Source organism: Silurus aristotelis, assembly GCF_946808225.1.
Source record: "Silurus aristotelis genome assembly, chromosome: 11".
Lineage (NCBI taxonomy): Eukaryota > Metazoa > Chordata > Actinopteri > Siluriformes > Siluridae > Silurus > Silurus aristotelis.
The window spans coordinates 24,018,572-24,045,885 of record NC_139584.1 but is presented as its reverse complement, the minus strand read 5'-3'; the positions used below and the strand labels follow the sequence as shown (position 1 = coordinate 24,045,885).

General features: G+C 36.7%; 2 protein-coding genes across 6 annotated transcripts in view; one reads left to right on the top strand and one right to left on the bottom strand.

Moving 5' to 3' along the window:
* The first annotated feature begins 729 nt into the window (after nucleotides 1-729).
* Nucleotides 730-1,845, top strand: her3 (hairy-related 3). The gene is made up of 4 exons (XM_083553954.1): nucleotides 730-786; nucleotides 874-969; nucleotides 1,129-1,210; nucleotides 1,339-1,845. The coding sequence occupies exons 1-4, from the start codon at nucleotides 733-735 to the stop codon at nucleotides 1,698-1,700; spliced, it is 594 nt and encodes a 197-aa protein (XP_083410080.1). The 5' UTR covers nucleotides 730-732; the 3' UTR covers nucleotides 1,701-1,845.
* Nucleotides 1,846-5,893: 4,048 nt separating this feature from the next.
* gpr153 (G protein-coupled receptor 153) overlaps nucleotides 5,894-27,314 on the bottom strand; it is a 34,142-nt gene continuing 12,721 nt past the window's right edge. The window contains exons 2-7 of one of the 5 annotated variants that reach the window (XM_083554686.1): nucleotides 23,822-24,438; nucleotides 17,947-18,376; nucleotides 14,442-14,631; nucleotides 12,611-12,640; nucleotides 8,999-9,018; nucleotides 5,894-7,520 (exon numbers count right to left, since the gene is read on the bottom strand). In XM_083554686.1, the coding sequence (XP_083410812.1) occupies nucleotides 6,744-7,520; nucleotides 8,999-9,018; nucleotides 12,611-12,640; nucleotides 14,442-14,631; nucleotides 17,947-18,376; nucleotides 23,822-24,174 (1,800 nt within the window). In that variant the 5' untranslated portion in view covers nucleotides 24,175-24,438 and the 3' untranslated portion in view covers nucleotides 5,894-6,743. Of the gene's footprint in view, nucleotides 7,521-8,998; nucleotides 9,019-11,960; nucleotides 12,146-12,610; nucleotides 12,641-14,441; nucleotides 14,632-17,946; nucleotides 18,377-23,821; nucleotides 24,514-27,314 lie in introns of all 5 variants that reach the window. The other 4 variants (XM_083554685.1, XM_083554682.1, XM_083554683.1 and 1 more) reach the window with 4 other exon arrangements.

The window sequence follows — 27,314 nt, the reverse complement described above, 5'->3', positions numbered from 1 at the left end:
CGTGCCAAAAAATTCACTCCAACTGATAAACCAGGTTATAAGTCATGGAGGTTTGACTGGATTTATTCACAAAAGAAAATATAAACCCTACACAGCAAACTGAGTATTTTTTTTTATTATTATAAAAAATCTGTACACTTTATTTAATGATGGTTATAAAAGTTTTATTTGATCCTCATCTGGGTGACATCAAATGCACATTCATTGCAGTTTTATATTGTTGAGGTGTACTGTTTAGTGAAACGTCCTTAAATGCAGAAGTGTTTATGCAAACTTCAGTCCTAAGTCCTGAGTTAATAATTACAGTCCAAATCCATGCCCACAGTTCTTTTCTCAGCACCTTTTTTTGAATCTTTAGGATGTTCATGTGGAACCAGTCTCAGATGCACAGTGTGGTTTCCAAATGGTTTCCAATTAAAGGGATCTCCATCCAGAGTCAGGGCTTTTATTTATGTAGATATCTTTTGTTTCGTTAAAGCCTTGAGATTTTGAGTAAAAAATATATAATAGGCAATATACAATATAAATAAATAATAGTATTTTGAAGCAACTTTAAAACTCTTTAATCCTGGGGCGAAACTGTCACTAGTTACTGCAGAGCAAGATATTCATTGGCTGTCTCACGTCAAGCGGAAGTCCTAAAGGGCGCACGCCCTATTGAGATGTTAACCAGGGGTCTTGGTATAAAAAGGCCGTGCGCATGTGCGCTGGAGTTACTCGGGCACTGCAACGATGGTTTCGGCTTCAGAGAACATGATAAAGACAAAAGTTTCAGGCGGTAAAAAGGTGAGAGGAGTTTTGGATGAACTCGTTTTGAGATTTTTTTCCACCCTAATGTGCAAAAACTTATAAAATCTGATGTGTTTCTTCCAGATTTCCAAACCGCTGATGGAGAAAAAGAGAAGAGCGCGCATTAATACCTGCTTAGATCAGCTAAAATCCTTACTGGAAGGTTTCTACTCTAATAATGTAGGTGTTAACATATTTGACTTAATATGCTTTTATCTTTTAAAAATGTATTGTCATTACAATATTAAATCATTTGGATAAGTTTGTTTCGGTTATTCTAGTTTTACTAAAAATATTCAACTCTCTTTCAACTTTTAATCTTTTTTAATCATTCTTTAGATCCGGAAACGGAAATTTGAAAAAGCAGATATTTTGGAACTGACAGTAATACACTTGAAACATCTTCAGAACACTGAAAAAGGTTCGTATTTTTTATTTTTTATCAAATAAACACATTTATTTGATGAATTAAACATTTGCGTATGTGAGTTTATGAACTGGTATAATAATCAGAATTAATAAAAGGTTTATTTATTTTTCCTTCCACAGTATTTGCTGTAAACACTGCTTTAACAGAGTATCAGGCTGGGTTCAAGACGTGCATGGCCGGTGTGCATCAGTATCTTCTCACGAGCAACGCGAACCCTGCCATCAGCTCGAACGCGCTCGCGCACCTGTCCAACGCGCTCCTCTGCCTCGGTGCGCGACTTCCGGATTCCAGCACCGCGGACAGCGACGCACTGAAGCCCCCCGCGCCCACTCCGCCTCGCCTGCCGCGCTTCTCCCAAAGAGTGAAAGCGCCTCAGAACACTGAACGGAAACGGACTGAAATCTACAACAAACACAAAACATCACACAAGCACGCCGGTGCTCCTAAAAACATACAACACAATTTCTGGCGGCCTTGGTAACACCTTATAGACCTTGTAGATGTTTATAGATATTTTAAACAAATTGTGTTTATGATAGAGATTATAGTTTTTTACTCTATGTTGAACTAGATCATATATTTAGATAAAGCATGTGTAAATGTATATTTTTATAATAAAACTGAATTTTTTGAATTACGTCATCTCTTTGTATCAATTTGAAGGTCTAGCAAAATATAGCAGGGCAGAGGTTATTCTTTAGCAAGTTCTGCCCTTTGAACGAATTTAGTTTATGGACAACTGTATGGACACATTTTGTTTTCAATAGTTGCTCAAAAAGATTTTCTTACAAAAAGTAAGCATGGGAGTGGATTATACCCACTGGGACACATGAATATACTGTATCTTAAAATGTTTTTAACATATTCATGGTATAGTTCATGTTTTTTTGGGTAACATTTGAAGTAAAAATTCCAGTGACATTGAAAGGTACAGTTTAGTACTCTAGTGTGTAAAAGAAGAACTTGGAAGTCCCTTGAACAAGTAACAAGCACATATCTACAATTCCAGCTGGTGACTGGCGAGAAAAAAAGTATCTAAGTTTTGCAGTATTGCAGTTTAAAAAAGCAACAGAATCAGCAAAATGCATGCAATGGCTGTTTTTCCATTTTACAGAAAGCATAATATTTGCATAATATTGGATACCAAAACTCGCTCCATATACGACATGATTAACAATTTCCAATTAGAGAAATGTGATGTAAACATTCTGCTCATTGGCTCACGTCAGACACAGCAGAGCAGAATAAAGCTGAAAAGGACGGCACCATGCGGTGAGGAGAATCGCAGGCACGCCTCTGCCGCTTTTTACCAGCCTATTGACAAGCAGCTGTCTGTTAAGGACAGTTCAATGGGGTGACTATGCAAGACAAAGAGAAAGGTACTGTAATATCATACATGGTATATAAGCTGCAGGATACTGGACAGATGGCTTCTAGGGATCTAACCTGCTAGGGATCTAACCACAGTAGTGTTGAGATTTGACCACATGACCATCAGATCTGCACCATCTGAGCCACAGAGTATATGTAACATAATTATTTACAATTGCAAGGTTTCAACAAAGTTTCTAACCCAACTGCACAGCAAAATCCATACAAAAGACCTACAAGATTTTTTTAACATATACAATCAATTACATAAATCACACATATTTCTGAACAATGTACATAATGCACTCCACATTTACACTTAGAGTACTCTTTCCTGATCTTTTATAATAGAAATGCACACATTGTCTGTACTTACACTTTGTCTTTTTGTAGAAATGCATTATATTAATTAATATAAGAATATATTCAGATTGTTGGTCACTTAAAGAATTGCTTATTAGTATTTTAACCAAATTTTTATTACAACCGCAATTCCAAAAAAAGTTAGGACACTGCAAATACAACCAAACGCAATGATTTGCAGATCTCAAACAAATTGTAAACATATTCAATGTTTAAACTGAGAAAATGAACCATTTTAAGGAATTAATAAGGTCATTTTAAATTTGATGGTTGCAACAATTAAAGTTGGAGAAAATATTGCATTTGGATAATTGACAGTAGTTCAGTAAGATTATTGCATATAAATAGTGTATCTTAGAGAGGCAGTGGATCTCAAAAGTAAGATTAGGTAGAGCTTTGCCAGTCTGTGTAAGCCTCTGCCTACAAATTGTGTGATTTAAGAAAAATGTTCATCAACAAAAAAATTGCAAAACAGTTGAATATCTTATCATTTACAGTACATAATATTATCAAAAGTTTAAAAGAATCTGGAGAAATCTCTGTCAATAAGGGACAAGGGCAAAAATCAATATTGGATGCCTATGATTGTTGGACCCTCAGGCAGCACTGCATTTGAGACAGTCATGATTCTGTAATGGAAATCACTGCATAGGCTCATTAACACCTGCTGAAATCATTGTCTGTGAACATCATCCACAATTGCAGGTACAATCTCTATCATGCACAAAAAAAGGCATGCATCAACATGATCCAGAAATGCTAAAAAAGCTTATTTCAAATGTACTTAGCCAAAGAGGGAAAACAGTTCTGTGGTCAGATGAATCAAAATTTTTATTTCTTTTAGGAAACCATGAACACCACTAAAGAGGTGACGAATCATCTGGCTTGTTATAAGTGCTCAGTTAAAAAAAACACACCTCTGATGGTATGGAAGTGCATTAGTGCCTGTGGAATGGGCAGCTCACACATTTGGAAAGGAATCATCAATTCTGAACGATATATACAGATCCAAAAAACATGCTTTCCTGGGAAGGCCTTGCATACAGTAATTGAGCAAGACAATGCTAACTGCATACTGCATCTATTACAAAAGCATGATTTTATAGTAGAAGAGTCCGGATACTGAACCGGCCTGCCTGCAGTCTAGACCTTTCACCATTTGAAAACATTTGGGTGCATCATGAAACAAAAAATACAACAAAGGACACCCAGGACTGTTGAGCAGCCAGAATCCTGTATCAGACAAATATGGGACGTCATTCTTCTCCCAAAAACTTAACTGGTCTCTTCAGTTCCCAGATATATACAGACAGACAATGTGATGCTACACATTGGTAAACATGGCCCTGTTCCAACTTTTTAAAACCCTGTTGCAGCCATCAAATTCGAAATGACCTTATTTTTTCCTTAAAATGCTATATACTGTATTCCTAAACATTTGATATGATTTTTTTTGTTTGTTTCATTTTACTAGAATGGATTTATGGGATTTTCACATCATATCATTCTGTTTTTATTTACATTTTGCACATTTTCCCACCTTTTTTGCAATTGGGATTGTAGAGTTGTGAATGAGGATTCAGTATTTGGAATCCATTTAGTATCTTTTCTCAGGTGCAGGTTCAAACTATTACTTCAATTACTGGTTTACAATCTTGTTATTTAAACACATTGTGACTAATACATTTGAATCATATTATGATAAAAGTATGTGACCTTTATGTTCACTTATGGAGGAGATGGTATATTGGCTAAATCAGGGTTGCCAGATTGAACTGTTTCTAATCCAGTCATAAGATGAAACCTCAGAAACTACAAATCATGCAGCTAAAAATACTTTCAATAAAGGGTTAGTATACTATTAACCCAAGGGTATCCCTGTCCAGGCAGAAAAAACAATGTAGCTGCAGAAAATACAGTATATTGTGTATGGAAAAATAGAAGTAATTGTATTTAGTTATTTATTTTTTTCTAATCAAATAGAAATATGCATTACTTTAGAAGTTCATACAGATTTCTCAATATGCAAATTTGCTGTTATTTTGATCATTCCAAATAATGATAGGCTTGTATTTAATAAATAAATGTTTCACAATAAATTTCCAGCTCATAAATTTACATTCCTACACATAGATTATTCATAAAAAATATTATTTGCAAACTATACTTTGTGGTTTAGAGTTTTTAAAGACGTACGAATGTTTAAGGCTGTTGTTCTAATTAGTTGACTCAATGGAAAAGCAGCAGACCCGGAGACTGGTGGACAGAATATAAAACTATTGATTAGCATTATAGTGTGTTCAGTCATGCACTCTAAAAAGCAGACTATTATTTAGGAATCCCAGGATCTCTGTAGGGATAATAACAACACACGCTTAAAATAACAACTCAGAAGTGCTTAAATAGAATCTGTTGGGTTTTGATGATACTTAATGATTTCTTCTGTGTATTAAAAATGAGTATTGCTGCCTGGTGGAATTAAAATGAAAACCCTCTTTAATTACAATCCCTCTTTAATTTCTTTTATTAAAAGAACACTCAAGGTACCAGAGTGCACTCGTGCTTCCAACTCATTTTTGTCACCGAACACAACGAACATTTCTGTAGGTTTTTTTATACACTGTAGAAGAGTTTCCAAACGGCTTGATACGGAAGTGATACACTTTTTAAAAAAAAACATTTTATCTGACAACCACAACAATCAATTAAATCCCCCTTGCAAACATTTAACTCAATGTGCAGAAGGAGCTCATGAATCCAATTCCTGTCAAGTTTCCATGTTTGTATCATATAAAAAGTTAGTGTTGGAGGAAAATTATAATACAGTGGGAGAAAAGAGGGACAGGTTGCTAAGGCACCATTAGAGGTTAGGGTTAGAGGTTAGAGGATTGAAATGGTACTATCAGTGGTAAAGAGTAATGCAGATCTGAGACATCAAAGTTGATTTGAAATAGAATTGTGTTATTTTAATGGAGAAATAACCATGTGTGGTATTTACTGTACAAAGGCAAACACATTTTTAATTCTCAAAAAATTGTAAAAATGAATTCCTGGGGTTTAGAACTAAATTGAGATCATTGTAGAAATTTGATCGCAAAACAACATCCTTCTCAGACAAAAAAAAATATTTTACTCCACCATTCAAATGTTTTTCTGAATATTGCGAAGAACATACATTACTTTGAAACAAATCAAAGCAGTGAAAACGGGGCATGTGGAAACTGCAATTCATTACAGATAAAAACCTAAACTTTGGTTTGGTTGACATCCACACACGAAATTCAATCTGGAGATTTTACTTTATTTAATCCTTCGAAAACTTTTGTGCATGAAATAAAAAATAAAAAGACAGCCTAATTTTTTTTGGGTGCAAATCAGATCATCTACTGTACATTTATAGAATCATTTTTATAAAAGAATAACATAATAACACCACACAACCATAACCAACAGAAATAGTGAAAAGAGTGGAAAAGGAATCCAGTAAAAATTTTCAATGGCTAGTTGTGGCTATTGTAAACACCAGCTGAAAAAAGGCCCTTTTCTACTTTCAAAATTCTCTTTAAATTAAAATATCAATTCCAAAAATTGCAATACAAGATTATCATGTTTCGTATATTCGTAACATTTAAAAATAGCTATAAAAGAACGTACGTATCTCTGCCTTAGACCACTTCTCAAGACTCGATCACGAAGCGCCCAAATTACAAAAACATTCCACTTGAATATGTATAACAAGAATACTCATATTTATATTAAGAGATGTGTGTGTGACAAATAATAAAAGATCTTAGGTCGTCGATCCGATAGAAGCGGAGTGATATGCTTTATATCTCGACGATGGCGATTGCAAGTTTCTAAAGCTGTTCATGCTCCCTTGGATTTCGCTCTTAGTCACATACGCTTCGCCTTGTCCTGATTTCCCCCTGAGTGACGAGTGCACTGCTGTCCACATGCCCTGGCCTGTTAAAATCAGTTCGGACGGACGCTTTCCATCTCGCCGTTGCTCATGACAACCTTTACCGGATCCGTATTCGCTCAAACCCACTTCCTCTGCTCTCCCCCTGCTGTTACTGTCCTTTCTAGGTGATCCCTGATGCAGTTCAGCGCGCGATCCCTTGTGTTCAGAGCCACGCCGCAGGGCCTGAGGCTCCCGCTCGAAATGTGTAAGCGGGAAATGTGGTAAAAGAATAATCTGGCGCTCTTGAACACTGGCCACTAAAGAGAGCGCAGATGCCCGTCTGGGGCTCCTGATCGGGCTGGCCAGAGGTGTCTCATCAATAAAGTTGATCACTTCGTCACGGCTGAAGCACCCCAGCTCATCCTCGGAGCGCTGGGATCGTGGGAGAGAGCGAGTCCCGTCAGAGCTCCTACGTGCGCGTTGATGGCGGCTGCTCTCCTCGTGACACGAGGCTAGACTGCTGCGGCGTCTCTCGTGGCGGTTCGAGGTGTAACGCGGCACACCCATCATGTCCTCGGTAGATCCCCAGCGGTGCAGGTAGGAAGGAATCGCCCCTGTGGTCCACATGTCGGTTTCGTCGTGGGAGTATCTTCTTGTAGGGGGCACCTGATGTAGAGACAGAAACGGGACATGCCTTAACATTGTATTATTCTGCAGTGCATTATCAGGCTACAAATGACTAAGGCATGCTCTCATATCCATTATACATTATGTGACCTACTTCATTAAAAAAGGTCTGGCAATATAAATGAACAAGGCAAGGTAGCTATAGGAGTTACACTCAGTGGCCACTTTACTACGCTACAGTCATTCACATTTGATCAGGCACTCCCATTATAAGGGTTTAGTTTACTGACTGTTTTCAATCTCTTGCTATGCACAATATGTACTCCCAGTTAATAAGACGTTGTGATAGAACAAGTGTATCAGGTCGAGCAGTTTGGGGATTTTTAAACAGCAAAAACATAATTTGTGGCTCAGTGGATAAAGCTGCTGATGAGGATGTTTTACGTTAAAAAACACTAGGGTCATGGATATGTTGTAGACAGGTGAAGCGAGAACCCAGCAACCAAAATGATCTATAGTGAGCCTTGAAATAAAAAAAAACCTGATCATGAGGAAAATCAGTTATTAATCTGTAAATCCACAAGATGGAATAAAAAAATAATTGTGTGTTAACATGAGCATACACAGTTAAAAAAATCCCAGCAAAGGTGCTTACATGTGATGCACTTATAACACAATGTCCAGCAGCAGAAGGCTTGTGCGATATTGATTTGTCCCTGCTCACAAGTTACCTAAAAATCGTGACAAATGATTTAATCACCCCAAATCTCTTCAGGGAGAGAGAGTAATCCAACCGAAAGCAAAGATATTACCACCTGTGTAGTCAGAAACTGCTTGTTGGCAGTGTCTCAGCTGGAAGGGGTTTTATGTTGAAATGGCTGCCATTTGGACTGTTAATTGTGCGATTTTGGATATGTGTCTATCAGTACCATTTATTTGCAGAGTGTAAAATCTTAATACTTATTCAGGTGCCATGGCAGAAAGCAAGGGTGATGAGAGTCCACTTGGGAGTTTGTATAATAGAGGAAGGAGGTAAGGCTTCAACATATTGCCAGAGTTGAAAAACAAACAATGTGCAAGTTATTTCAGAGTTATGTGCTGTTTGCTTCTGTATTTATTAGCACAACAAATGCACTGCTTTGAGTCAAGCATACTCTAATGTAGAGGTTGGCAGGTTCAGTTGAATCTAATAAAACAATCAGGCGCATAAATGATTAAATTGCACAAAACCAAGAGTCCTATGTTGGACCCTTTCCAGTGATGGCTTGGGGGATGGAGGGCAGACAAGTTACATAGCAACAAACACCTTACAGACAGTAATTACATATTTGCATGTGTATGCATGCCTTAGTTTAATAAATGAATACAAGCTGCATGCACAATGTAAACTAACCACTGAGTGTATATAAAGCTTACTCCTTCATATAAAGGAATCCCTCTCAAGGGTACAAATCAGATTACAGAGGGTTATCAGAGTACAGTACTGTAATCACTGGTTCTATAGAATCAATACTCACATTCCACATTGTTCTGAGAACTACACAAGAAAAATATAATTGATTAAAGATTTTATTTATTTTTATTAATATGTGTACATACATAAAAGAATGAGATAGCAGGTTGGTCACTTTGGCTGTTGTGCAGAGGAGCACATATTATTTTGAGGGTGACGAGCTGAAAGCAGGGGGGTATGTGAGAGAACTTTGGCCAGCAGAGGGAAGCAAAGCATTTTTATATGAGCAATGAAGTACAAATGCACTGCTTGGTTATGGCACGAATAAGATGAAAGGACTAAGTGCTGAGCAGGACGGTCCATCGAGCCAGTAAAATAATATGCTAGAAATTATTGTGATGAAAATAATATTATGCCACTTTATTTCAGTAAAGCAGCTCAAGCTTTGGTTCAGCTTTAAATTTTTTACACTTACAGCATTTGTCACACACCCCTTATCCATTGTGCTGAGTTTCATTTACCAATAAATTACAATTAAAATAATTATTAACACAGATTTCAATTTAGAAATTCTAATGAGGTTAGCGTCTCCACATATCCACACTGGAAGCAAAAGATCATGATCATGCCTTAAGTATATTCCAGGTATATGGAAAAATTACATGTCCATATATATACCTTGAATATGATTTTAATCCACTTCCAATATGTAAATATGCAATTGAACCATACAGCTGTTATGTTCATCTCTTTGGGGGTTTGTCTGAACAGCAATCATTTTAAAAATATTTTCTCAAAACAAGGAGAAAATCGAAATGAAGAATGCTTATAAGTAAGTGAGTAAAAACACATCTAATCAATGAAAATGCATATTATTATTATTTTGCTGGCTCATTGCCACGTCAAAGCAATATGAGTTTAGATTTATGCAAAGCGCATCATCAGCATTTTATTGTAAAATGTCACTGCCGTGACTACCGAGGGGGGAAAAAAAATGCTCTTTTATTGATTTTGGACTAAAACATAAGTGTCTGGAGACGAAATGCTTGCCAGCTTCAGGCCTGACATAACACCTGAAACCTCCACCAAGACATTATCCATGTGTCAGGTTACTATCTTGAAGATATTGGTTAACTGTCAGAATAAAAAAAACTTATCTGAAACAGGAAGCGATCAGTCATGTGAATTGAGAAAGTCAGAAAGCAACGTGTCTACAAGATAAAGAAGCGCAGCTAACTACATCAGAAATATTTCAGACAGGCGCAGTTCTCGACACAGCAAGGCCTTCTTGCCGAAGTATCGAGCAGTTAATTATGTTAGTACTTGAGGTTTTTTAATTCTTGCTTGGATTTGAGAAACACCTGAAGAGAATAAGTACACTTTTAAATTTGAGTCATGTCAATTCTAAGCAATTACACTACAGTGCTGCTGAATGGCAGGTTCTGATTCATCAGAATGTGCTAATGAACCTTTTTCTTAGTTCCAGCTGTGAGGTTGATATCTACTTTGTAAAGAGTCTCCAACATCAGCACTTTGTAGAAAATTGCCTGTCAAGAGTTTGGTAAAAAAAAATTTTTCAAAAAAATGTTCCATTTGTTTATTTGCCACAATCTAGGTACAATTTATCAGTTTAAAGATTTTCTTCTCCTGACCAAACAAATACAGAAATCTGCAGATGTTAAATGTTACTTTCTCAGAAAAATCTTTTAGCATAAATAACAGCTTACAAGTTCTTGGCATCCAGACTCTTAAACTTTTTAGCTGAAATACTTTGCCCATCCTCTTATAAAACTAGAAAAAGGTGTTCTTCACTATCTAGTTCATCCCAGAGCAGTTCAATAGGATTTAGGTCTAATGACTGGGCAGTCCATTCCATGATAGTTGATGTTCCAGATGACCGTTTTCTTTCTATATAATGCTTAAAGAGCTTTAATGTATGGTTCGGGTCATTGCCTTGTTGTATGGTGAAGTTGCTTCTGATTAGCTTCAGTCGTAGCTTCAGATTTATATGGTGCTGAAGTATGGAATGGTAGTTGTGTTGGTTTAGTATTCCTCCTCAGAATTCCTCAGAATAAGTCTCCAACATTCCTTGTTTCAAAACAATGCCAAACTATTAAGCTTTCACTTCCATGTTTGACTGTGGGGGTGAAGCAGTCTGATAACATCTTCTCCCCTGTAATTCTTATTATATAAGTTTTTCTGTTACTTCCAAACCTTTCTTTCAGTCATTCACTGTCAAATGTATGTGTTTTTGCCTTTTACCTGGCTTGTTGCATATAAAAAAAAAAGGAACCTGCCTGTGTCTCAAAGCACTCAGGGGCTGTATTTAATAATTTAAAACAAATTTACTTTTACTGTTATTTTAAAAAGAAAATCATAAAAATAAATCTATCAAAAATGTCCAAATATCGCAGACAGTTGGACTGTGACAATGCTATCAATGTTATGTCACATTTCATCACACTATCCAATTGGTCTTGGCCCATAACAGTATGCCCTGAAGTGTTTTACTCCTTATCTCATTAGGGCTGACATTTTATGTGGCAGCAGTTATAATTTAGAAAGTGAGCCGAGAATCCGTAAAGAATCTCTGCAATACTAAGCGATTTACAGATCATTCCGACAATAGGCACAAACTATTCATGTGTACTTCCTGTGTAACTGCCCTAATATTGTGTCAGGATTCTAATTTGTCTGTCTTTAAAAAAAAAAAAAAGCTTTGTATTTTAATGTAAGCTGACAGGCAGTCAACGTGTGTAGCATGAAAAAAAAAAACATTTTCCAAACAGCCGAGCACTGTAGGAATGATATTTGCTGAATACCAAGTAGGATTATATTAAATTGATCAAATAACACACACAAAAAAAACTCAATGATTCCAGTGGAGGTTATGACAGCAATAGATTATCAGATGTATTTCTGGCCACTGCCGCATGCACAATTTCAGCTATAATTGTTAAATTTGCAAAATAAAAGATCATTTCATGGGGAATTATTCAAATAAAAAAAAATTAATGGAAATATACCTGCAAATAGTGCATTTTATCTTCCTGAGGCTCCCTCAATCGATAACACTGGGGGACTCCCCTTTCTAAGGTCGAGAATTCGTACTTGGCAATACGGTCTACCGTCAAGATATCAGCAGCGGAGCTATAGTCATAAGGTCTGTCATATATTAAGTCCGGATGAATGCCTCCATCCTGGTTGTTTTCTGCAAATGCAGAAAGCATATATCAGGATTAAAAAAAAAAAAAACGTGCTCAGATACATAGACAGACAGACATACAGACGATTATGAAGAAAGAGAAATAAAGAGGGAGACACTTCACTGTTCTGGGGTTTTTAAAAATTTTAAGTTTATTATAGGGGCAATGGAGCAAATCCAATTATAGACTTTTGACTAGTAATATTCTGACTGGTCTGCTCTATTGTCTAATTCAATTTGGGTAATCGTTTTACATATTTCAAGAGTAATTTTATGTCAGTAAAAAAATGCAACAAGAAGCAAGACTGATTCTTAGCGGGGAAAACGAGGAGGGCTAGGGCAGTGTAAAATGCTGATCTTAAGCAAATATGGCATTGGATGCAGCATGAAGAATGGTGTTAGCTTATTAGCACAGGCAGTTTAGCATGCAGATCGTTGCAGGTAAGAACAAGAAACGACCCTTATACATACACCCGAGCTGCGTTATACAGGGCAAGCCCTCTGAAAAGAAGCAGAAGCACTGGTAACATTAAGTTTACAAAAAACAAAACAAAAAAAAGCACCCATCGCACATTTGATTTTGGATTAGTAATCATGCATTGTAACAAGAAAACGATGCACCGTTTCTATGTTGCTAATTAGACTAGTAATAACCGTACCAATAAAAAAAAAAATGGTTTGTAAAAGAACAAAAATTGAGTGGCAGCCTGGGAAAACATGATCAGTTATTATTCTTTTTTTGTTGCTACCTATAGTTATTCCTTTGTTGATCAGTATTATTTATATTAGCCTCTCTGAGGTAAAACTTCAGGTAAATATCATTAAATGCACAAGAAATAGACAATATTTTCACTTAAGTAATCTCTGTTTATTCGAATCAAGAACAGTTTTACAGAATTAAATACATCAAGATTTTCATGCTAACATCAGTGAGGAAACATCTGTTTATCATATGTTCTGTTCTTTTTTCAATTTTGTTTAGTTTTAACATTTGGATGCTGTCATCAGTGCAGAAGGTTGAGCGCTCTTCTCCATTATTATGATGACATGACGGTTCAGGAGGGTCACAGCGTTTGGCAGCTGATACCTACCACACGAATTCAAATTACGTGGAAATTACGTTCTTCGCACCGTAGCTCTCTGACAACTCGCTCAGAGCATGACATGCATTGTGTAAGAAATCACACTTCGCTAGTATGATCTTGAACAGACCAGCTGTCTGCGTTTGAATTACTCGCTGCATACCTTACCGTAACTCGATATTTGCAGAGAGGCATGGTTAAATATTAATCTAAATATAACGTTTCATGTTGTTTTGGTAAACTATATTTCTGTTTTAGAAGGTAGAGATGCTTAGCCCTAACAGCATCCAGCATGTATTTCACAGACCACCACACAATTATCTTCCAAATAGTGTCATAATACTGTATATTACAAATAACCTGTGATCTTGTTTCCATGTTAGCAAGCAAAAGGAAGACCCTTTAAAAATTAAAAATCATTTCGAATGCACTTACTGTACCATATTAGGTTAAAATAAAATAGATGTCTATTTCAGTTACAGCAGTGGCTCATGACCATAGATTGGGTTGGGGCAGGGCATTAATAACAACTCTGTTTGCCTCAGACTGAGTGCTATAGGCTTCTGAACTACTTATGAAAAACCCCACAATCCTGGCAAGCCTAGCATTAACTCTCCTGTCCAATGCTTCTTTTCTGTGCATAGGGCAACAATCCCAGTGGGCCTCTATTAGTGCTCAATGCAGTTCACATATTGTAACCACAAGGTTAAGAACTTTACTGAACCTAAATTAGTGCACTCTCCCATGATTGCGCAAAACAAAGACTTTTGTTGAACAGGTGATCTACCTGGTGGGGCTCTGCCCAACCTGCCTCTATGGACGAGCCACCACTGGTCAGACAGATGTAACCCTTCAGATAAGTATAAGTACCCTGGCAAGATTCTACATGATAAAGAAGCCATTCATTAATTTTGCATCAATTAAATCCCAAAGCTACATGTATTTTCTGCACAAAAAAAGACATCACGTTTCAAGCAATCAACTAATTCTGATGTCTAGTATCATTATAATTTTTTTATCATCGATTATAACATTGAATCAACATTTTCTCATTCAATAATTTTTCACATATAAAATAGATGATGGTTCTACTGAGAATAATCACTGGCTGTCCTAAATCGCTCAACTCACTTTTTCAATACACAAATACAAAATAAATCTCCTTTCCCAGTTTCCTCCCTCTCCTAGCACCATGCAGACGTTCTCCCTGTACCGCTTACCTTCGTCTACTTCATCGTTGGACATAATGGCCACGCATTTCTCCCAGACCACCTTGACATCAGCACGGTATCGGTCGCAGGCCCACAGGAACATTGGGAGGAGAATGGATTGTGCTATGGAGCACCACAGCACACACAGTACCATCCAGCTGTAGGAGCGGTCATACTTCAGACTGGCAAAGCTCACTACCTGTAACAAAGACACACTGAATTTGATGTTATGTACTATGGGATGTAGTACACTCTTTTACAGGGATTATTCATATTTACATGCCATAATTCACCTAAATGTTTCATAGTTCCCTATAAAAGTGGAATTATCCTCAAGATGGAATTAACAAATATTTCACATTCTATTTCCATTCCCTTCATTGGACTGTTTTTTTTTTTTGCGTGCAAATTTTATTTGCATTGGTCTGACTGCTTTAGATGGGAAAACTGAAAAGGCAGAGCTTTCGTGTATCTTCATTATACTTCACTGTAGCTAGACGTTTGCCCTTCTGCTACATTATTAAAATACTAATACTAAAATATTATTGTTTTCCTCTATCTACAATTCCAAATTAAATTTTACAATTTAGCATTTGGTATTTCATATTGTTAATTTTTTTTAATAATTGTAAAATAAACTATGGGATGGGCTCCGGACTACCCTAAAAAGGATAAAGCTCTTTTTTGAAAGACTAAAGAATAAATGAATGAAAGCAATAAATAAATAAATGTACTATTTCTTAAGTCATAAGCCGTTTAAAAACTTGACTTCTCACTTGCCACTCCTCATGTCACATGTCTTTGTTATTTATGCTCTAAACTGTAAAGCTGATATCATGTAAGTTTGCAAAATTATGACCTATATTTACACTGAGATATTCCATTTCCTAGCAGGTTTTCTATACCATTAATCTCCAGCCTCCTCTGGCATTTGCTAATGAAGCAGTTTGAATGAGAATAAAAATCAGAAGGTGTTTCCTCACAAATATTTTGCCCCAGAGCATGGGGAACACATTACTATGATTCCTCATCAAAAAGGTAGAAAAACGTTACTTCAAGCATCCTTAATACAGGCAGAAATACTTGGGTCAACGTGGGTGGCCTGGCCTGGGCTTCCTCTCCGTGTCAGTGATTAATCCCCCAGATTCAACATTAGGCTAATATTAACACTGAACTCCAGACAAGGGTTTTATCCAGTCGGTTACATAAAAGTGCATTCCAGAAATCCGCCTCATCCCATTAGTTATCCCGATACTTGGTAGTATATTCAATAGCGTGTGTAGTATGTCGGGCACTTGGGCGAGCTTGTCAGCGCAAACCAGCCATAAAAAAAACGCAGTCATTGAAGTGTGCGTGTGATATAGCCGTTAATGCATTTAAATAGCTCATTATCCCAGTGAGGTAGAAAGAAACATGCCTCAGTTTATAAGCTGGGGTGAATATACTCTACGTAGGAGTAATGTAAAAGAGAAATAATGACTTGAATGAAACAGATGCACAATAAACAGGTGAAGTTTCTACATGAAGCATGATGAGGAAAAGCACAGGTATAAAAAGTAGGGTTGATTAATAGATGTCTATGTGCAGAAAGCTTTAAAGTATATAGTCTTGATTTTTTACAGAATGTTTTGCTGATCTATCACAAGTTCCTTTTCTGCTGACACCTCACTAGTAAACCTATATACTATGATTAAAAAGTCTATTTATATTCTGTCACTTTAATTATTTCTGTACTGTTTGGATAAATACATCACTTATTAGTTTGATATTTTAGTCATTTTTGTTTGATCCAAAACCAGATTTCAAACCAAAGCAAACAGAGTTTAAGGCAATATTCAAGACACTGTCTCAAAAACTGAACCACTTATAAAACATTGGAATAATTTGGTAGATATAAAGGCACTTCTAAAATTCCAAGCCAAATTTGACAAAAAAACGAAAATTCCTATGCAATATACCAGTCACCTTAAAACCTGAAAAGCAAGCATGACTTCAATCATAGCACATATTGTGCAATAATACATTACATTTTACACTTCTTTTCAAAAATATTTTAGCATTTGCAGCACAGTCACAAGTGTTAAAACTAATGTATGCTCATTATGCTTTATGAGTGAAGACAGGGTCCTTGAGGTACTGAGAGGTGACACATTCTTCCCACCACTCAAAATAAATGCCTTTTAAATGAAATATTGTAATAATAATGTAATATTCATATAAGTACTTTTTCTCTTTCCACTTTTTTCACTAAAACATTTGTTTTACTGTTGCTACAAGTTGAAAATCAAGCACCATCCGGCAATTAAAACCATCCGTGTGGAAACAGACCAAAAGTTCCATTTGGTGTGCTGATGATTCATGTAATTTAAAACACCATCATTACTTTAAAGGATTTACAAGAATATTTTGTCTTCATGTTCTATGTTGAGTTTGGTTTTACTAATAAAAAACATACATTTGCATAAAGAATCCATTTTTGTCCATGCCCATGTTGATGTATGACAACTTTCAAGTAATTCAGTCTCTTTCACTCTCTCACTCCATGTATCTTTCTCATAGCATGACCCACTTACGGCACTAGCCGGGGTTAAATCTAAAACTTTGTTTTATAATACTAAAAAATATCTCCATAAGTATCTCTTTTATCCCCTGGGAGTATTGCTTAACTAATTAAAAGCGAACCGGCAGGGCTCATTGCTTCTGTGATGACAATTTTTAACTCTCTGTTGAATGCTTTTTATCAAGCCTCCAGAGATTAATAATCCTGTGGTGTTCAATCTGCTTCTCTCTCTCTCTCTCTCTCTCTCTCTCTCTCTCTCTCTCTCTCTCTCTCTCTCTCTCTCTCTCTCCTCTCCTCTCCTCTCCTCTCCTCTCCTCTCCTCTCCTCTGCAAAGAAAAAAAATAAATATAAATAAAGCCCATCACTGATGTGAGAAGAACTCCTATATTGCTGACAAGCATGTAACTGGAATTGGTCATTAAAGTTTAAGCGTGGAGCTCTTAAGCCCAATGCTGTGGTTGAAAGCTTTCAAAAGTCTCTAAGTGGTCAGAGTCGGGGACAAGTTCAACTTGACACATAACTCCTTCTCTATAGCATCCATGAGTCACTGAAGAAATAAAGTTTTTTTTCCCCCAAGTTACATGGACAAACGATGATCCACTGCAAAATGTAATTGCATGACAGAACATTCACCAGCCTTGTAAATTAGTGACTTAGATTAAAGTAGATTTATGCTTATTACCAACACTTTGTGTATTAAATTTATGATATCCATCCATGCATACATCCATCCCATAACCAATTCAAATATTTTGTTCTTCCCTTCTCTTGCAGAGGTGATCATTTATGCAATTATAGTAGGTAGATGATTAGGATATCGCTGATAGCAGTAAATTAAGACTCACAAGCACACACAAATTAGCAGTTGTTATTTCATACCTTAGTAAATCAGGACCTGAACAATGGGTATATGTCAGAAATGTAATCCAAGACTTTGTAATCAGTGCCACTCACCAGTATGGGAAAGCCAGTAAGGAAGTCATAGATGAACACGATGCCGCTGATCAGGTACGTGATTTGCAAAGAGGTCTTGATTGGCTCCGAGCCATCGATGGACGAGCGCCGCTTACCCTGCGCATCTTCCACCACAATAGTAGGCACATTGAACTTGTTCTTGTCAGCACTGTGGCCTGTTTGCATGGAGAAGGTCTGAAATAGAGCAATGCCGATGCAGATGACTCCCATTGTTACACTACCGCTGATCAGCAACAGGAAGCAGACGCCAAAGCCTAGACCGATTTCAGTCACTATAAAGCGACAGTCATGAGCGTAGAAGCGCTCGCTTGTGTCGTGCCAGCCCACAGCGGGCAGTGTGGACAAGATGAAAGAAACCATCCAGATGCCCATCACTGTGTGCACAGCCTGCTTCTTTGTGTTGCTCAGCCTGAAAAGGAAATAAAATATAAATTTTTTATATATTCATTATATAGTCAGACAGAATCTTTTCATGGATTTTCAGTGATAGCAATCATTCTCACTAGCTAGAGCGATAGTCTAACATACCATCTTCAAAATACATGAGTTTAGAGAAGCCCACAACTGCCTACTCTCATTCTGAATAACAGAAAAGAGGGTAATGCCGTCGTTCTGCCGAGAACGAACGGAACAAACAAAAATCACTTACATCATAAGGATTCAAACCAGGAACAGACTGAATGCTTTATCACTTTTAGTATTTTTCGAATGTCTGTTTCTTTCTGGAGGCCCTTATTACTACGAGCTCACATATTTTCTCTGTATTACAGTTGTTTATTCAAAGACTTTATTTGAGGTCAAACATTTATATTCTTCTCTTTGAAAAGATCACCTTTTTATAAATGCTACTGTAATACCCAACAAGAACCTTTGTTATTAAAGTACATTTGAATGCCAAAAATAATCATTCATAATAATTGCGTTGCTGGATTTTACACACCATGCTAATCACAATGCTCTGCCATACTCAAGAGACTTGCCAATGCTCTTCTTCTTTTCTGCTCATATTTGTTTCCTGAGCAATATTTTTTAACTGATCTATACTTCTACCTACACCTGAACCTAAATACTAGTTGGAGAAGATGCTAAAGAAAGCAATAAAGCCCTAGGAACATCTATAAAGAGGTGGACAGTGGTAATGTAACGGGATTAAAAATTAAAGAGAGATGCAGAAGGTGAGGTAGTTCTCTAGATGGTCGGGGTCAAAACTTTGGCCTTTTCTATGTTGACAGAGGATCTTTTAGGGAAAAGCCATATCACTGCTCAGCTTGTAGTCATGAGCAGAAAGAGAGAAGGGACACAAAAGGAGAATATTAAGGCAAAGAAAAGAAAAAGCCCTATCTTTTGTAGAGCAGCAATGAGAAAAAACATGCAGAGGAAGTTATTTTAAGAGTTCATTTATAATTAATGAACACACACACACACAAACACACAACAATGGTGTATAAAGCAAAAAAGCAGGAAACATTCAGTTAGTGGCAAGTCTGCAAACTTAATTGATGTGAGGTAGATGAAATTGGCCAGACTGATTTGAACTTACAGGAAGGTTGCAGATCAAATACCCACTGCTTATAACAGAAAAGCATCTCAGAATGTACTAGCTTGAAGTAGGCAGCTTACACCAGCAGAGGACCTCATCAGATGCATTAGCCACATCTACTTCTGAGGCAAAAACAGGTAGCTGAAACTACAGTGAGCAGTAGGCTATAACAACAGTGGGTGATTTGAAGCAGAGATCTTATTTTTTCTGAATGTTGAAAAATTATATTTCCAGCAAATACTTTTTCATCTTTTACTGCATTCTTCATCCTACTTAAGTGGAGAATTTGAAAGTTGTACTCCGACTTTTACCAGAGTGAAGAATTTGGGCTATATTTGCCACCTGTGATCTACACGTCACAGGACCTACATAGCAGAAAAGGTGCCACCATTGGTAGCATGTGGGGAGTAACTGGAATAACCAACTACAAACAAAAAACAACAAAAAAGCAAACAAATCAATCTTAACTAGAAACCCGAGGGCAACAACTTCAAAATAATTGTTATTAATACACATGCATCACAGCATTCATTGACGTAGGTTACTCATTTAGCATTATTGCCCAGTTCTCTGGCTATGAAGTTCATTACCATCTGAAAAAAGTGAACTAAAGAAAGTTTAAAATTCTATTTATGTCTTGCATATTTGGTTCTCTTTAGTAAGACAGTAACCTTCTTAAGATTCTTTTTACATACACGAAAGGCAGTATTGGGGAAAGTGTTCTGAAGGAGGGATCACTGCATACAGACACTAATTATTAAAAAAGACCAAATTCAGTTGGTTTGCTTTTGTTCTTCTCTCACCAAGCTACTGCTCTCTTTCACACAAGCACACATATATACACACACACACACACATAATTGTGTTTCTTTGTATTTGTCTAACGCAACTTTATGAGCACAAGCGCCTGTTTTTAGTTTGAGGTTTTTTTTTTTTTTTTACATTATTGTGTCCCAGAAATGCATCCATCTACAAATCATCCTATGAAGAAAAATCTAGGCATTGCAGAAAACAGATTAATAACCGTGCTGTAAGACACCAATAAAACTTAAACTGTGTGTGCTGAAATTGAGATTAACAACATTTACTACCAAAGGGATGGTTTGCTGAGAGGAACCATTTTTTATAATTTTTTATTATTATGTATTATCATTGTAATTAATGCAAATGGAACATTGTAAAGGGGCAGAAAGATCTTTTTATACTCCACAAAGCAACAAATAATGCAAAATAATGCAAATATTTATCAAAAGGTTCCCCTTTTGAGACTTGGGCTTTTTTTCATTTTATTGTGTCAAGTTTTTTGTTGTTTTTCGTGGTTTTGCTACTGGATTGCTCTTAAGATTAACATTGTTGACACTGTTTAATTTCACAGTTTTCTGAATTTTTGGTATCACACATAATTAATGGGTTATACCCAATAAATCCTGGTCAGGTAGAATAAATAAAATGCTCGGATTTAATGAAGACAATTGAAAGTGTGCAATTGTTTTTTCTATAGAGGATTGAACGTGTTAAAAATAATGAAAACAGCGCATAAAAAAAGCACTTTAACTTTGAAGCATCTAAATCACAATTACAAAAGGGAGCTACTCAGTGACTCATATTAGCTTGAATGGCAATTATGCATTATGTGCTAGTTATGAAAGCAGCCTGACAATCAGTACTTTCATGTGAGTTTTCAAAGCAATGAAGCAATTACCCAAACACGACAATGCACCAAATAGAAGGTCTGTATCATATATTTACACCATTCTATTGGTTTAACAGTTAAAAAAAAAAAACAATGCTATTTGAACTGCACTAAGAAATGTTTTTTTTTTTTTTTTTTTATAATTTACATGCCTGTACTACAGTCTCTAAAGCCAGGCATGTACATTTACAGAAATGCTACTAAATAATGGTGTGCTGCCAACATCACCATAGCTACAGATATATAATTCTTTGAGTGGCTATGTTGTACAAGTCATTAGGTCTTGACAAATAGTTTGCATGCTTCTTTAAAATTAGGTTATTGAGGCCCAGATGCACCTTATGGTGCAAACACATTTACCCCATGGTGCTCCTGATTTCCAAGATAATAATGTTCTAATATATAGTTTAATGTCCGCTACGGTGGAAGTCTGAGAATCGGCCTTGGGTTTTCCTATAACCAGGTGCACACTGTGAGCAAATATTCAATTTGCTTTAATGTGTTCCCCTACATTTGTCTGGAATAACATCATTGAAAATGCATTAGCGAGTAGACCCGATTCGATTTAATACAGAATATAATGCCACATAAATAAGAAACATTTTCCTATAAACAATAAAGAGCTGACTGAAAATGTAAACCAGCAAAAACATACATTTTAAGGCTATTTCTATACACACATAAGCACAACCAGCTTTCACATAATCATCAATCAAATGAATAATATGTTAACAGTGAAACTAGTCAGTACAATGTGAACTATTAAATTCAGAGCAGTGTTCCAAATTAAATTGTCGCCTGGTAGCACCGCTGCTTTTATTTCACAAAGCTATGAGCACCAACACTAGAAAACAAAAACAGAACCATTCAGCAAAATCTTCAACAGTTGCTGTCTGCAAAATGTGTGTGCTGCAGAGTAAAGCCTGTGCTTTGCTTTAAAAAGCTTGTTCAATTGTCTGAGAGACAAAATAATAAAAATTATTGGCTCTCTAACATGAAATAAGGAACCAAAAAAAAAAAGCTTTTCATTCCTTGCCATCATTTCACTTACTAGGCTCTACCACTGAGGACATGTTTTCCCCTGCTGTCCCCATCATCAAAATCACCAGCAGCTGATGATGAACACAAGAAGTCTTTTATTTTGTTTATTCCTTGATCTTTTCACTGCACCACATTTCTGTTTCTTTAGACTAAACAGGAAACGCATTGAAAATGAATGGCCAACTGGAAAAACTCTCCATCCAGTCCACCCGCTGCAGATATCTAGGTTCAGGACTTAATGTTTACTTAGGTATCAACTCTGTAGAGCTGCTGTAATGTAAGCGATAATATGCAATTTTGTCTCAATCATCCATGTACAACATCCAATGTAGCTGTGCATGGGGTTTTGTTCAATAATAATAAAAAAACATTATTGAAATGTGTAAACAGCGATAGCACCATTCCGTATGTGGAACAGCCACCACCACATTATTTCCCTATCAAATGTAAATAAGCAGCAGTTAACATACCAAGAGCTACAGCATGGTACATCCTAACATCTGACTGGTGCATAATCAAAAGCCATAATCACATTTCCTTCAAGTCAAAGTTTAGAATATCTCAGAAGTTACTAATTAGCCAGAAAACTTCAATATAACTGAAGAGGACATAAATAAGCCTGAGCTGATGTCACGGAACATTGCGCTTAACTTTAAACTCTTTCAAGGACTGTCTCTGCAGCTGGCTATTATAAGTCGCCTGAAATCATTTGCAATATCAAAAGCTGTACATGAGGCATTGGGGTGTTTTTTTATGAGATAAGCTGAGAAGATCCAGTATCCATTGCTAAGAATAGCAATATTTCAGTGTTCAGGACTGTGGTAGGGGAGCTGTGATACTTCCTTTTTTTGGCTCAAGGTATCTAGTCTTAGAAAAGGCATGTGTTTAATTAGTGTTATTACAAGAGAAGAACTGTACAGTATAACACGGGCAGTCCCCGAATTATGATTGAGATGTGTTGGGACGACCCCATCTTAACTTGAAAATATTCGTATATAAATATAAGTCGAGACATGACCTAGCTAACCCAGGGGTCTTAAAGAATTATGATCAGTAAAATACTGTAATTTGTTACAATTTAATTTATAGTTCTGTAATATATAAACATTTTAGTATATAAGTATGTGGTGGTGGGTCTGTGAACAAGCGCTGGTTCATGAGTGGAGGGGGAAGCCCGATGCGCTCTGTTTCAATGTCTTGCGAAGCCATAAAAGGAGAGCGGCAAGAGCTAAATTTGGGCTTCGAAACACCAAACAAACAGAAAAAGATGTGTGCTCTAACACCATTACAACTGAACTCTAATGTGCACATCCTGGCAGCGTCCCAACGTATCATACGAAAATTAAAAAGCCACGTAAATTTTTTTCTATTTTCAGACATTTTTTCATATCGCTATCGTCATCGCAAGATAGATTTTTTTTTAAGCCAAACCATCGTAACTCGGGAACTACCTGTATTCAGGGAAACCTATCTGGCTTCACAAATCTGTTTCTGTTGCTTAAATTCCTGATACTTTAAAAAATTAAGAAACAAATAATCTCACAAGCAGCATAAAACTATTCAAGCAAATTTTGCCCTACCTGTAATTGACAGGCCACCGCACCATCCACATGCGATGGTAGGAAAGTGATGTGACGGAGAAGCAGGTGACCAGAGTGAGAGTGTAGAAGGTAGAGACAAAGACCTTGCAGAGGCCTTCATTCCACTCATAATTGGAGTGCTGGCGGCGCAGCTGGATGACGCAGTACATGGTGATAGGAATGCCCATGTTGAGGATGTGTGTGCCGGCCAGTGTGCAGATCAGGAATTCCAGAGGCTTCCACTTCTTCTGCTTGGCACTCACGCTCAGGATGCCCCAGGCATTTGCCAGGATAGACACCCCCGAGCAGACCAGCCAGGCCAGTGCGTTGGTGCTGATGACCTCATCCTTCATGGTGCAGGAGCCTGCAGATGGCAACAATGGCAATTGCAAGGGGTGGGATGGCAAGAGGAGGAGCGGTGATTAGGGCAGCGGGTGGAGACTGGCACAGGGCCAGAGCGGGCATTACTGCACTACGGGAGAAGGTGGAACTCCTCGTGCGTGTACCAGATAGAGGTGTTGTAGATGGTGGGCATTGTGACTGGAAGAGCAGGAGGATGAAGAGGAAGGTAACAGCAAGAGGTTCAGCAGAAGTAGAAGCCAGTGCTCTAGACAATCCTAAAGGGCAAAGGAGGAGATGTAGGGAAGTGAAATGCCAGCCAACAAGGAGCAGGAAGAGGAAAGAAAAAGTTACTTCACAAGAAAAAAAAAGTAAAAGGCAGTAACCATAAGAGTGAAGATCAGAAAAGAAAGGAGAGAAGGCAGATGGATATAAGGGGATGTAAAAAGGAAAGAAGAAATACATAAAAGGTAAATGAGCATCAATTTTGCAACTTAAACAATGTGAAAATTCGTATTCTAAACCAAGAAATTAACGTGTGAATTGTACAGTTTCTATTATCTATGTGTGTGTATATAATGTACATTTATTTATGACGACCTTTTAGCTATTTTTTTTTTAAACGGGAGCAGTACAAAAGTTATTTTTGGGAGAATCAAATGTTCAGAACTTAAAGTAAATGCCATTCCTAAATGACTGTCACATTTATCTTTACTCAAATGAATCTCTACATTTAATCTGTTAGCATGTGCTCTTCAACAGTGTTTAACATTCATTTGAAATTAAATTAAGAGTGACTTGTTTTTTTTTTTTCATTTAATTTGAGTTCCAAACCATTCTTTAATCAGTTTCCACTTTGGTGTTTGGTTTCCCGCAATCTTTGCTTAGCTAACGAGTGTAATTTGGCAGTACTTTAATCAAACAAAACAGGTTCCAAGTATCATTCCGAGGCCCCTAATTTCATTCCAATATCATTGTCAACTCCATCATGCTCCTCATATTTTAGACCTCGGCTTAACAGGTTGAGTTGTACTGTATTCTGCAACTTTGAGTCTTTTAAATCTTTTTCTTTTCAAGACATATGCATATTCCCTTACTTCTACACTGGTTTTCTCATTTATTTGACATTAAACGTCTTTGACACTTTTTTAAACCCTGACATCTATCTCTATTTAAAATCCATCTTTGAGATTGTTTCCTTCTGTTACTAGAAATTGTAATGCTACCATTGTCCCCATTAATCTGCCAAATACATTATATAGAAACTTACTTTAACGATATGCACATGTCCAATAATTATATACCCTATTCAACATAATCCTGCCAACAGAATCTTCGTTCTCAACAATCTGCTCATAGCTTGATGCTCATTATCTGTAAGGCGTTGATGAAAACAGTAGGACTGCAAATTATTCTAAAACATGGTGCACTCATACACATTCGAGACGTTACTGCAAAACAGTGAGCCACAAATTGTTAGCATTTGCAGAAATTCAGTGACTCATTACATGCAGTCAGGCCATCAGCTTGCTCATCAGCTGGCTCATTTCTTGAGCTTTCATTTAAATAAGACAATATGTTAAACACACTGCATGTGTCATCTACAGCTTTTTCTCGTTCAAAAAAGGACAGCAAAGAAAAACAGCAGCCTTTTCCGCTTCCATGTGCCAACAAAGCAGAGCTAAATAAATCATGATAATCAATTCAATACAGAGTAGCTCTGTGCCAGGGGAGTCTCATGAAACCATGACATCCTTACATGGTCTACTTTGCTGTCAGGTCGAGAGTACAGTAAAGTCTATATTACTGAACCATATTTTGAAATACTTGTGACGTTCGATCTTACACAGATAAGAAACAGTGGAGATTTTGCAATTACTCGGCTCAGTCCCGCTAGTCGCCAACGGCAGGGATGGCAGCATTAGCAGTAATGTTGAAGCTTTGAAACCTGATCTGCTTGAGCAGAGTGAACAGATAAAGTAGATGAAAGAGCAATTTATCACAAATAACTTATATACATGCTGCATTGTATTTTTTACCATAGTGAATTAAAATAATTTATCAATTAAATAATTTGGTTTAAATGTAATTTGGTATGTCACATGATATACACATATTCAGTGGATCGTTTGGGATTATTTGCTTGTCTGTATTAAGACATTTGAATGAGCTAGATTTAATTTTGTGAAGCTTTTTTTTTTTTTTAAATGTATTTCCACAATTGTGAAAAATTGACAAGACATTATAACTATTAATATAATCATGCGACAGAAATAGAGGCTGAGGGTGTTAATGTGGCTAGTAAATAGCTGTCAAAGGGTTGGGTGTCAGTGTGATTTCCATTTTCACCAAATCAAACACGTCTAGTTACTGATTTGTGCTAACTCCTAGAAATGTTCTTGCTATAGCAAGAAAGAAGAATTCGTTTAAGGAAAAATCTATTTTAGACTCTTTCATTTGACTTTGCTGTGAACTTGCTTATGTTTGAATGAATTCCAAAATCTAATTAGTTCATCTACCGGCTATAATAATAATGCTGTATACAGCCTACAAATATTTAATCCTGCCTTTTTGAGATATCATGCTAATGAGTATCTCAGACAGACGGTAGAATGGAGCGGTGCCAAAAATGGTATAGATAGCCAAAAATGGACATCGAGTTCCTGGAAGTGAGCAGGTACTATAAGTAACAAGCAGCAAGGAAGCTATTTCAGAAAAACTATTTCAGGCATTTGATCTTGCTGTGAACTTGCCCCTTCAGAAAAGAATCCCAAAATTTAATCATCATTCATCTGATAACTCACATAAATCCTACAAAAATCTAACCACCCTTTCTGGAGATTAAACAGAGGGATGAACAGACAAATAAAAAATATTACCAGTAAATGACTTCAGAGGCGATCTATTTCTTTCACAATGTAAAGGTTTCTTTGAATAATACATGTCAGATGCATTGAATATAACTACAGTAGCATGACACAAAACTGTGAAACCAATTGTCATACATACTGAACTAATAATAATGCGGACAGTTTAACTGCCATAATGAGCTACAAAGATTACTTATTGCTTACAAACCAATGTCTTCACAACGAACAGGGTAAAATGCATGAATAAATGCAACATAATGTATTAGCAGAGAACACTTTGTCAT